Here is a 12,636-nt window from a genome sequence, read left to right as displayed (position 1 = left end):
AGGAGGTTTTTAACTGAGCTTGCTTGGGCTGAAAAGCGTCTCTTTTTCTGCCCAACAGTTGATGGGGATGGGAGGGGGAGCTAAAAATCCGGGAAGGGGAAATCAGGTTCTCTCCCTCCAGGCAGATGGATCTCGATCTCAATCCCTGTCCCTCTCCCCCTCCCTTCCCCCCTCTCCAGCAGGAAACATCGGAATGAGGAACTACATGAGCGGGACACAGCGAAGCAGAGGCAGTTTTTTCCTTACTATTAGGATTTTCATGGATTGGTTTGATTTGCATTTAAAGGGAAATGCAGCGGCTTGCCTTCCCTTTTCAAAAAACGTCATGCAATCACTGCAAATTAAAAGGGAATGCAGACAGCCTCGATCTCATATTAAATTGCCGTCTGAATGAGCCCTAAATTAATGCTCAGGAATATAATATCCTATCACACAGGCAAATGAAAAGAACCCAAATAAGACTCTCAATGCTTGCAATTGCTCTAAATTTAAAACCAGTTCACAAGCTACAGCAAGATACAAATACAAATTAATACAAATGTTAATAATACCTAGAGTTTACATACTGTTTTAGAGTATCTAGAGATAGCCAACTAAAATGGAATTTTAACAATTCTAGCTATTTACATTGTTAGAAATCCAAAAATTGAGGTTTGAAGTATCAAGAAGTGGGGCACCAGTCCAACTCCAGTATATTCTGCCTCCCTGTTCTAGTAATGTAGCAAGCTTCTGATTTCTGTTAGCTTTTTGAGCTGTGCAGGAGTAATTTGTGTTTCACTGCTGAAGTAGATGGTCCCTGCCTTTCTGTAACAATGGCTTGATTCACCATACCATGGATGGGAAACCGGTGGCCTTTCAGATATTGCTTGACTATAAATTCCATGATCCTTCATTATTGATCATTGCTGGCTGGGGCTGATGGAAATTAGAGTCCAGCAACACCTGAAAGTCTACAGGTTCCCCACCACCATACTAAACCATAGGGTGGTATTCAATGCTAGTTCTTCTCAGAGTAAGTCCAACGAAATTAATACAGGACTACCTTAGGTTCATTAATTTCAATGGGTCTACTCTGAGTACAGCATAACTGAATACAACCCTCAACATGTATGAGTCTGCTCCCCAATTCCATTTCCTTCAAAGTAGATGTAAGGAGGAGACGGGAAGCATCTATTTCTCTTTTAAACTAACCACAGTTTGTTGTTTTGCCCAAACTGGAAACTGTGGTTAGTATTAACTAAGATTTATATAAACAAGCCAGGGTCAGAAACCTTGGCTTGGACTTCACTTGTTCTGGCAAACCATAGTTTAAACTAACTACAGCTTGTACCAGTTGATATGAAACAAGCTGGGGTTAGGTTAAAATGGAAGCAGAAACTCCTAACCGCCTTCTTACAGGAAAAGAGGTTTGTTGGGTGGGGGGAAACACATGAGATTGAGGCTCATGTATGTAGCACTAATTTATCATTGCATGTGAACCTTTCCTATTTATCTAAGGGCACTTTTTGCATATTAGCAATGAACCTGATGAGGTAGCAAGGGGCAAGAGGCTCTTTTCAGTCAGCTTTGTATATTACTGGGTAAAACATTTCTATGTTCCCAGGTAAGTTCTTATTAGGAAACTTTTGTACCCTCTTTTTGATACTTCTGGGCCATGTCCCAAAAAGCAAATTCACTTCTGTGCAATGGAGGCTGGTCCATTAGGGCAAGAGGGGCACTGCCTACCCTAAACCCCCAAACTGATAGCCCAGTCCCTTTTCTGTTCATTACATACATATTCAACATAGTACCCCACATTTAGAGACACCCCAGACTTATTTCAGTAAGAGGAGTGATGGCAAACTAACCAAAAAGCATGTTTGTCTGCCATGGAGTGGGGTGGGATGGTCAGAATCAGGTTTATTTATGGGCTGGGCTGGACCTTATTTTATTATCAGGGGGAGGGGAGGGAGAGAAGATTTTTGGTGGCAACCTGTCTCTAAAATGTTTGGCTGGTATCATAAGGAACATAGGGGAGGAGAACTGGGTTTCTTTAATGGGCTCAACTGGAGTTTTTTTGTTGTCAGGGTGGAAGGGAGAGGAGATTATTCATGGCATACTGCCCCAAGAATGGACTGGACTAGACTGGGCTTTTTTATTATCGTTTGTTTAAAGTATCTGAAAATTTGTTATGGGTGCATGCAAGATAATTAATTCCCATTATGAATAAAAGCAATCATGTCTTACAATTATTTAAATTAAAACAAAAAGTTTAGCAGTACTTTGAAGAGGACCAGATGTTTATTTTCATTCTGAGCCTGAGTCTTTTCTGATGGGGGGGGGAGGGGGAAGATAGCAGAAGAGTAGTTATGACACAGATGTCTTGGCATTGGTAATCCAATCAGGAGGTCATGTGTGGGGTTGCTGCATGCTTCCAGCCCCAATTTCACTTTGAGTGGAGAGGTGGAACAGTGTTGTGACCTCTGTAGATAGGAGTGTGTGACTGATCAAAAGGGAAAAGAATTTTGTGTTAAACAAATTGCTGGTTTCATAAAACCCAAGAAACATTAAGATAATTTGTATGACTGTCTGAGTGCCCACACAGTGGAGTACTGGAGGAACATGTAGAAAACATGGTGTGAACGACTCCCTTTTCTAACATTTTGGCTTCTTATTTTCCCTCCACCTGCCACATTTTTTTCACTGAGCAGTAGGAGCTTACTGTGTACAGGATTGATTTTATTTAAAAAAAAAAAAAACTCTGGAGATCTTTAGCCAATGGTTATTGTCCATGATACGTAAAATACACTTCTCCAGTTCAAGGAGTTCTTTCTGTGTATCAGGGATAAGCCAGGCATAGCTTCAATAAAACATAATATTCCTGAACATATTATTTGCTGTTTTCTCCATAGGAGTGATATAGTCTGGCATATGTAATGGTTTACTCTGCTGAGGAGTAGGTATGATTTAACTGTAATTACTAATATAATCCTGTTCATTTTGTTTAGAAGCAAGTCCCACTGTGTCCATTTCACTGGGTATAGAATTGAACCCTGGTCTTCCATGTCCTAGTCCAACACTCTAACCATTACGTTGATACAAATATAGATGCTTATTTTAAATATTTTTTTAATTTAAAAACTATTATCAAGTTGCCCAAATGCATGGTTTCCCTTTTCTTTTTACAATTAACTTGAGTTCTTTGCATGGTTTAGGGTTACTTTGGGGGAGACCAGTATTCTTGTGACTTTAACAGCTTTGTGGCAGGGAGAAGTCATCACTGTCATTATTAATGATTTTTATTTGCAAATTTAAAAATGTAAATAAATAAAAAAACAAATAAATGAAATAAATAAAACAAATAGAATATTGAAGGTACAAAAAATTAAAGAAGAAACATATATATGAATACTAATACTAATGACAATAGACCACTGTCAGTTTACATTATGAATACCATACCCATCAGTACATGCATCTTGAGTTAAGCATATAAATTAATATAAGCCTCCAGATGCTCAAATGCTTCAAACAAAAGATGTTCAAGTCAAAACTGATGTCTATGTAAAATATGTTCAAATGTAGCCAGGTTTTCAGTCCATTGTGTAAAAGAAAGTGAGTATTTATTCTTCCATGCTCAAAGTGTGAGACTCTTAGCAACCATAAGGACTCACCAAGCCCACGTTTGTTATCCTATTCTTAATCCCCATACTGTCAGCTCTTACAGGAAAATGTCAGCATCTGCCAGGCTAGAGAGATAACCAGGGGGAAGGCAAGATAAAGTCAGAAGGTTTGTTCCGAGCTCACATGCCAAGTCAGTGTCCAAGAAGCAAAGTCAATGGGGGATTCCTAGTCCAGTTTTCCAAGAGATCAGCCTGAGAGACTGGGTTCTGGAAGATAGGAGAAATGCAGAGATCACACCTGACATTATAATCAGCAGCCTACTGCAGTCACAAACTGTCTTTTAAATCCCACTCCCTAAGGCAGGTGCAGATAATCAGCCTCCCAGCTTCTCAGAGCTTATTTGTCTTAAACAGCCAGGCCGGCTATGCTACTGCATGACTCTCTGTCTTCTTTGCTCTGCAGGTAGGAGGGGAATCTCTTGTTCTCTGGCTGAATCTGGTTGAAGGGCTTCAGCTGTGTCTTGGACATTCTCCAGCTGAGGGATAGTTGGTGCTGCGTCCTCAGGAGTTCCATCTGTTCTTCTTCCCTCTGGGTCTGCTGCTGTTACTCCCAAGTCATCCTCCTCTTCCTCTTTGGAGGACTCCTCCGAAGGAGGCATGACACATACTACTGGAATATAATTTAAAAGCACATGAACATCTGCAAATATCAAGGATTTCACCAATACAAAATTAATATGGATAACAACTTCAGACCAGAATGAATATATCACTGAAAAAGTCCACATCATATGCCTCACTGAGGCATTCTCAGCGTTACACCTCCAGTGTTTATCTGTATTGGACAGAGCCTTCCTAAACAAGCATTATGGAGTACAATATACTTGAAATATTATTTTTGCTCAATTTCATGTCTAAGGAAACATTCCGTATAGATTCTGAAGCAATTTCCCATTGTTTAGGTAATATAATACATTCTAATTCCCTATTCCACACCTCTCTGAGTTTCTGAAAAATCTGCCTTACAAAGATCTATTAAACATTTATAAACAACTGTTAACAGGGTTAGCTTTCTGTAAGGATCCAATCATTCCCTCCAACAATTTAGGAGCTGTCAAAGCATGCAGAACAGATGGGTCATAAACTGATACTAGCAAATGTTGTAATTGAAGATATTGCCATTCTGCAGACATTAGTAATTGATATTTAAGCTGTAAAATAGGAAATGACAAAAAATGACAAATCAGCTGATCTAATGTATTTATTCACATTCAATCAATTTCTCCCACAAAAAAGACTGCCTCTCTATCTTCAAATCTGGATTACCCCATAAAATTAATTTAGTCTGGGCATACAATTCCATTTGAAACTGACAAGCCACTGTATGCCATGTGTCTGTAGCTGCAAAAATTGAAGGTGGTATCGGTTCTTTAAAAAAATTATATGTAGACTCCAAGACTAGCAATCCAAGGAGTGGTGTTAAATAAACCATCTCTAAAATTACCCAAGCTGGGTAAGAAGGAGATACTTGCCAATTATTTGTACATGCTAACAGGTATGCCTTATGATACAAGCTAATACCTGGAAAATTAAAAGCACTTTCCAATACTGGCAGCTGCATACTTTTAAGTGAACAGCGAAGTGGAGAATTATCCCAAATAAACTTCTGAGTATCCCATTAATCTTTTGAAAATATGTTTGAGAAATATGTAATGAAATACCACAAGGATATATATTGTCTGTGGCAGAATATTTATTGTAACTGTACTAACCTTACTCCAAATATTAAATTTAAGTAATGTCCAACTATCCAAATCATTAGAAATTTCCTTTATCAACTTATCAAAATTCAGTGTAATCATTAATAAAAATAATCAATAGTTTTGGTAGAATTTCAGGGTATACAATTAATTGGTCAAATCTGAATTAATGCCAGTGGGCAACTGTAATCACCTACTTTGTATGCTAATTAGAGATTTGGTTTGTGCCTAGAGGTCAACATATTTAGGTACTCTGGTTCCAAGAGATATTTCTCAAATGATTAAACTGAACAAGGCAGAAATTATGAACTAAAAGTGAATTTGGATGAACTTGAACTGAACGATTGTGATCCTTTTTAAAATGAACTTTCCAGGCACTGTTGGTTACTAACACAATCCTCTTCATCTTGTTCAGAAGTAAACCCCACTGTGTTCTGTAGAGCTTACTCACAAGGAGAAACATAGAATTAAAGCCTTTTGCAGTGCCTACTAAATGTGAGTTTCCAGCAGCTCATTCACTGTGCACATGTGTGTGTGTGTATTTTAAACCAGCTTGGGATAGCAGGTATGCGGAGGTATGACTTAACTATGTGCAGACTCATGAAAGTGAGCGTAGGACTAAAGCTCTGTTAGGTGATCAATATTACTAAAACTGCAATATTTAAGTATGCAGTGTTTCTTTGCAAAGGAGGAATATAAGGAGAAAACCAGAACAGGCAGAGTTCACACAACTTTTCTCCCAGCACAGAAGCAACTGTGACAGCAAGGACCCCTTCTGAATCAAAGTCACTTTTCAATTTAGTTAGGTCAGAGCTTGGAAGTAACTAGTTACAAGTAACGAATTACTTGTAATTTATTACTTTTTTGAGTAACGAGTGGGTAACTTCATTACATTTTGCTGGTAATAGAACGAGTAGTAACTTCATTACTTTTGAGGAGTAATTGTAATGTTTCCAGCATCACTTTTGCGCATTACTTGGGGGGGGGGAGCAGGGGAAGTCTTCTGCTCCTCTGATTTGTGAATAAAAATCATGTGCTTCAAACTGGGCTTCTGTGCAGCGTTGTTCTTCCTTCATGCTCTATGGGTGCTTAGGAGGCGACAAGAGAGGAGGTGGAGAGTGAGACGGCATGGAGAAAACAATTGTTTAAAAATTGACAGGAGTGGAAGGAGAAAAGAGCTGGAGACAATATATATATATAGAAAAAATATGTGTGTTGGGGTATCATTGCTGGGGTGGGGTGAGGGGATGTGAGATTTTATGCCATTCTGTTAATCTTATGGATAAAAAATATATATACTATTACCCTCTGTGTGTGTGCTTATTTTTAATGTTTTTTAGGCTACTTAGATGTGCAGCAGCCAAGGCCAGCACCTTGTAGGCAATTTTATTTAAAAAAGTAACTAAAATGTAATTGTAGCAATTACTTTTGAGTAAAAGTAAAGTAATCAGTTACTTTCAGAGCAATTGTAATTGTAACGGTAATTACTACTTTTTGGGGGCCATGTAACTGTAATTTATTACTTTTTAAAAGTAATCTTCCAAGCTCTGAGTTAGGTCTAATTGGCACCAGTGGCCACTGCTTTTGTGGGTCCATCTTTACCACTGAGCACCATCTTTGCTCCAATACTAATGTTATACACAAAGAATTTTGCTCTCTTCATGTGTTCAACAAGTGGTTTTCCTTCATTAAAAAAAATGATCAGAGGCCACGGCTGTTAAATAAGTGTTATGTAAATGTAGCCAAAACAGCAGGCAGACCAGGAATCAATTCATTCTAATATTTCCAACTCTTTCCTTCTTAGTTTTAAAAAAATGCACTTAAATTATGTGGCCTTTTACTCCAGCCTTTGGCTTTTTCACTTGATTTTCCAGATTCTCTCAGATAGCACAGTTTCTTCAGGTAATGTTTAATTGCTGACACCACCACAATCAACAAAAAGACCAACTGAAGCCAAGAGTGTCTCAGCATGACCTAATTAGTCTCCCTTAATTCCTTCAGGAATCCCACCTGGCCTTCAACTTGATTAAGATTAAGCGAATGATCTTTCAGTACTTCATGATTGCAGTTTCCCTCCTGAAAATCCCATTTTATTCCTTTGCTTGAGTTTGGATCCCTATGCATTTGGGGAAGGGCCATAACTCAGTGGTAGAGCACATACTTTGAATACAAAAGGTCCCAATTTCAATGCCTGGCATCTCCAGGTACGATTAGAGAGGCCTCCCCCATGTCTGAAACCCAGGAGAGGTGCTACCACCAGCCAATATATCCAAGCTAGGTGGACCAATGATCTGATCTGCTATAAGGCAGCTTCCTATATCCCACAACCCAATGCTTTTTCTTGTCTTGTACCTTTCCTATAAAAACATCATATTTTTGCAGGGTTATTGCCATTTCATACTCCATATTATTTGTCGTTTCCACTCCCTGCTCAGTGTTACATACTTCTTGTTTCCTCTTTTACCTTTCTTTTCTGCTGAATATTTTAGAAACAGTCTTATATCCTTTCAACTGTCTTGCCAAAATAAATTTGTTGTAGCTTTTGAGTTTTACCTCCTGTAATGTGCTTTAGAAATCCCCCTAGTGGCTCCCTACCCTTAGTGTTTGAAATTACCATGTTGTATAGGCAATCACACTACTAAAACACTTTGGGGAAGAAAAAAGCTACTAGTGGAGGCAATTTGGAGTATGGAAATGGTGAACAGTGAAATGGTTAAACATTGATTTCCTAGCAATGTTCCTCCACTCTAAACCATCTCCTCTCAAAGCTGTTTTTATATTTTTGAGTGCACCCCAGTCTCTGAATGGTGAGAGACTTCAGGGGTTCCAGTGCTTACTCAGAGTTTGGTTTCCTTGGGATGAAGGTCCCTGGAAACTAAGATATATGGTTTATATACACATATATGCAACCTGAGTGTAAGATGGAGGGGCTCATAGCATTAACAGTCCAACAGATCTTGCTTCCCCATTAGGTTTCTAGGGCATTCCCCAAAGCCATGGCCTCTCTTGTGTCTTTCCAGCTCCAAACCAGACTAACAAAAAGCCAGCTCCTGGGCTATTGTTCTCCTACCTACAAGGTGGCCTCCAGCCAGGTGAAGGGGAGGCCTACCCCCTTCTGAAAACATCATCAGCTAGTTGTTCCTATGGCAACTTGGCCATCTCTTTAGTCATGCAGATAGGGTGCTAAACAGACTTGGCCAGTGCCATTGCCTTAACAAAGGAACTGGCTTGACCTGTTTAGTGGTTTCTTCTGCTACAAATTCCAACCCTACAGACACAGAATTACAGAATTGAAGGGAACCTAAAGACATCATACAGACCAACCCCCCAACCCAATAACAACATATATATAAACACACACACACACACACACACACACACAGAGAGAGAGAGAGAGAGAGAGAGAGAGAGAGAGAGAGAGAGAGAGATTTTGTTGGTAAAAAATGAAGTGCCAGTACTTATATATTGATAAAAGTGCCATGGGTGCCAGCACAAAATGGCTACTATGGGCAGCAAAAAAAGAGGTGCTGGTACTCTATACTGGTGAGTACCATAATAGAAAACGAGAGAGAGTGTGTGTGTAATGGAGCTGTACTAAATACACCTTTGTTGGGGAGGGGTGTACAATAACATTTTCCCTGAGCTGTGGCACAGCCAGGGGACAACCTTGAATGTTATCTTTTATGCAAAAAGTCCCTATTATATAAGGTATGCATTGGTATTAAAATAATTGAGCTTTTTTGCACATTCTTAATGCTCTTGTGGCCATGCAGACTTATAGTTGGACACAATCTTGTTTAAAGTAATTGTAGAAAGAGGAATAACCTCTTGATTCAAAAAGGGTCAAATAAACTTAAGCACATTGACTTGCTTCAGTGTCTCGCTCTTTGATCAAAGAACAAACAACAAAGATCCTGCAAAAAGAAGCTTCTGTTGACATTTCTTTGTTGTACTTTACCTTCTTCCTCTTTGCACCTTCCTCTAATAAAAATGTACAAGCACAAAATTTAGCTCTTAATCTGTTCTCATGTTTCTGAAGACCTTCCACAGCTATTGTTCAATCAATCTACTGAAAAACTGTCCCCTTTTGTTAATCTGTGTACAATGTGTCTATAACTTTTACAGCCAAAATACATCTTAGGTGTTCAGGACACCATCCTTTATTGCTATGACATTGCCATGTTGAAATACAATTTAGTTATCTTTGTGGCACGTGTAAAGGGCTATATGCAAAGTCTTTTGTAGGGATCAGCTGGGCTCATTCAGTACATCAGATTCCCAACGGCAAGCGATGTTGATCTGCTACACAACAGGTCGACTAATCACTGGCAACAGGGTCGAGCAACTCCCTACCCAGCCTGATGCATGGAGGTTCAGCATCGGGTTCTACATCACTATATTTTATTTATTATTACTAGGAACTTCTAAATTTCCGGTTTGGTTCCAGTACAGACACAGCCTAAGATATGGTTGATAAGATGTTTTTCTTAAAAAGTTAACCTAGGAAGTTGTGTCAACAGTGACCTGCTTGACCCTTACAGCTAGAGACTTAGATAAGGTTGGCTTTAATTGGTATCTAGGTCAAGTCCTGTCAGATTTGATAGATGATTGTGTATATGAGTGGGGAAAGCTCAAGTCCTCACTTCAGTCTCCGCATTATTACCTCTACTCACCAGCGTTCTACCACTCCAGTACCTCCTCCCCGAATATCCAAAGCACTGTGTTTGGCAACCCTATGTAAAGCATAAGCAGAGATGTATTCAGAAACTAACTTTTATAAGGTTCTTCCTTCTCCTTGAATATACTTTTGTGAAATGAGCCAAAGTTTCTGTGTTGAGGGTTTTTTTTAATTTGCAAGAATCTGGTCTGAGAACTGTCTTGCTCAGTTATGCAGTTCGCTCAGATGAGGGAGAAAGGATAATGGAAACTGACTGTGCATGGTATCAGCTCCATTTCTAGTAGGGAAGATTCCCTATGTGCTCTCACCTTGCAAAGATCCTGTAGGCCAGCATTTCCCTACTAGTGGGCCACCAGATGTTGTTGGACCACAATTCCCATCTTTCCTGAGCATTGGCAATGCTGGCTGAGGCTGATGGGAGTTGTGGTCCAACAACATCTGGTGGCCCACTAGTTGGGAAAGGCTGCTGTAGGCGGTTCTGAATACAGAGCCAGAAACCCCCTACCAAAGAAGCTGGAAGAGCCAGGACATGAGTGTGAGGTCTGGTGTAACACCAGAAAATGCATCCCTGACTGGAAGAAGTTGGCATGCATTCCTGGCATCCCAGAAATGAGGGAGGAAGATAGTCCATAGCATAGAAACCCCTCTTGAGCAAGATGCATTCCCAATTAGGGTTCCTCCAGACAACCTATTACTTTTGCATTCATCCTGACTTGTTTGCACAAAGCTGATACAGTTATTAGATTATATTAGATTTGTTGAGCATTTGTTCTGATTTGTTTGTGGGGCAGTTATACAACAACATTTATCCTGCATCCATCCTGATTTGCTTGCTGGGTGTTTTTGCGCATTAGTCATTCATTCATCCCACACTTTGCAATGTATTTCCCCATCACTTTCCAAACTGCAGAAAGTCTCTGTGTGTGTGATTTTTAATGGATTTGCTGTGCCAGGATGACAGAGCACTTTAATCCACTTTTATTACACAAACCTAGAAGTTCTGATATGCACTTGAATCCCTCTCTCAAAATTGTGACAGTCTGGAGGCACCCTTAGCAAGAACACCCTGGGGGCTTGAAAGCAGCATCTTTCCTTTCTTAAAATGTGAGTAAGTCTCCGTCAAGAAAGGTCCACAGGGATGTCAATAGGCTCCCCAGTGTACAAAGTAAACTCTTTTACTCTGGAGTAATAGAGACAATGCTTTGGACCATTGTGCTCCAACATATCTTTCATCAGCTTTGTCACGTAGCACTGATTTATTATTTGAAGAGATGCATTCTGACAAGGGACAATTTGTACTCAAATGTTGTCTACTTAGCCACAAGTCGGGAAACAAAGTGACCGCATCACAGACACACACATTTCTGCAGTCAGTTGGTTTAAAACACAGCTCTCTCTTATGCAGGGGTGGGGAACCTGTGGCCCTCCAGATCTGGTTGGGCTACAACTCCATCATCCCCCACCATTGGACATGCTGGACATTGCTGGCTGGGGCTGATGCAAGCTGAAGCCCAACAGCCTTTGGAGGACCACAGGTTCCACATCCCTGCTTTAAAGGCTCTAAAGATATACAGATTTCACCAGTTGTGCCACCACATGGAACATCTGTCTTTCTTGGCAGCCTATTCAGTCTTAAATACCTAAATCTAATATCTTAAATCCTCCTCCACCCATCATCACATTTCAGTGTTATCAAGAAACATATACAAAAATTACAAGGGCTCAAAAATTGCCCAAGGTGCCTGACTCTGATATGTGTTTGTCACACAGAGCCACAGACTTGCCGTACTACAATGCAAGTCTCCAACTGCTGCTTTGAGCGAGTGCCCACACACACACACACACACACACACACACACACACACACACACACAGAGACCTTGCCTAACCGACTTCCGCAAGGCAGCCTCACAGAAACAATCAGAGTGCTCAGAGGGACACAGTTGCCGAGGAGTGCCTGCGAATGGCTGACAGCTACATTAAGGAATCGGATCTTTTTCCTGTGAAAGGGGAGACTGTGGAGTGGGGCTATGAAGAAGGTAAGGAGGCCAGGGTTTGGGGCTGTTTGCTGCTAGGTGGGCAGAAAGAGAGTGTCATTTTCATGGGGTGTATGAGAGAGAAAGGCTGTGTTAAATGTACACATTTGCTCTTGCCATCAATACATTTTGGTCATACTGTTTTGAGATCAGGTGTCATTTTAGCCCATAACATGTCATGCTCAGAACCAAAGCACTTTCCAAAAAAAAGGGGATACTATCAATTTAAGCTTGCTACTGAATTTAAAAGTGAATTATTTATGTTTAGGTAAAAAACCAACCCCAAACACAGAAACTCTAGAACTGTTTCCACAGTAAGCTCTTATTTCTCCAAATGCAAAGATGCAATGCAAATAATGGCTTTTCCACAAATAAGTCCCACATTCCCTCACTGTGTTTTAAACTCAAACATTGTCACTCTGTCTGACAGCGCTACTGGCTATACACACAAAGCTGGATTGCTTTTGTTGCTTTTTACTGTCCAGTGAGCACGGACTGTGGCAAGTCAAAAGGGATTTCTAATCTCTCACTTTCGATAATCAAAGCTGAATGTAATAACA

The 12,636-nt window shown here is 40.0% G+C and overlaps 1 protein-coding gene across 5 annotated transcripts in view; it reads left to right on the top strand.

Annotated features, from left to right (window-relative positions):
- Positions 1-11,916: 11,916 nt before the first annotated feature.
- The window catches only part of CA8 (carbonic anhydrase 8), a 78,864-nt gene continuing 78,144 nt past the window's right edge, over positions 11,917-12,636 (top strand). For all 5 annotated transcript variants that reach the window (XM_061599637.1, XM_061599609.1, XM_061599630.1 and 2 more), the window contains exon 1: positions 11,917-12,079. In XM_061599637.1, coding sequence (XP_061455621.1) covers positions 12,004-12,079 — 76 coding nt within the window. In that variant the 5' untranslated portion in view covers positions 11,917-12,003. The remainder of the gene's footprint in view (positions 12,080-12,636) is intronic.

Source organism: Rhineura floridana, chromosome 1, assembly GCF_030035675.1.
Source record: "Rhineura floridana isolate rRhiFlo1 chromosome 1, rRhiFlo1.hap2, whole genome shotgun sequence".
Lineage (NCBI taxonomy): Eukaryota > Metazoa > Chordata > Lepidosauria > Squamata > Rhineuridae > Rhineura > Rhineura floridana.
Note: the sequence above shows the minus strand (reverse complement) of the source record. Positions and strands in the feature narration are given on the sequence as shown.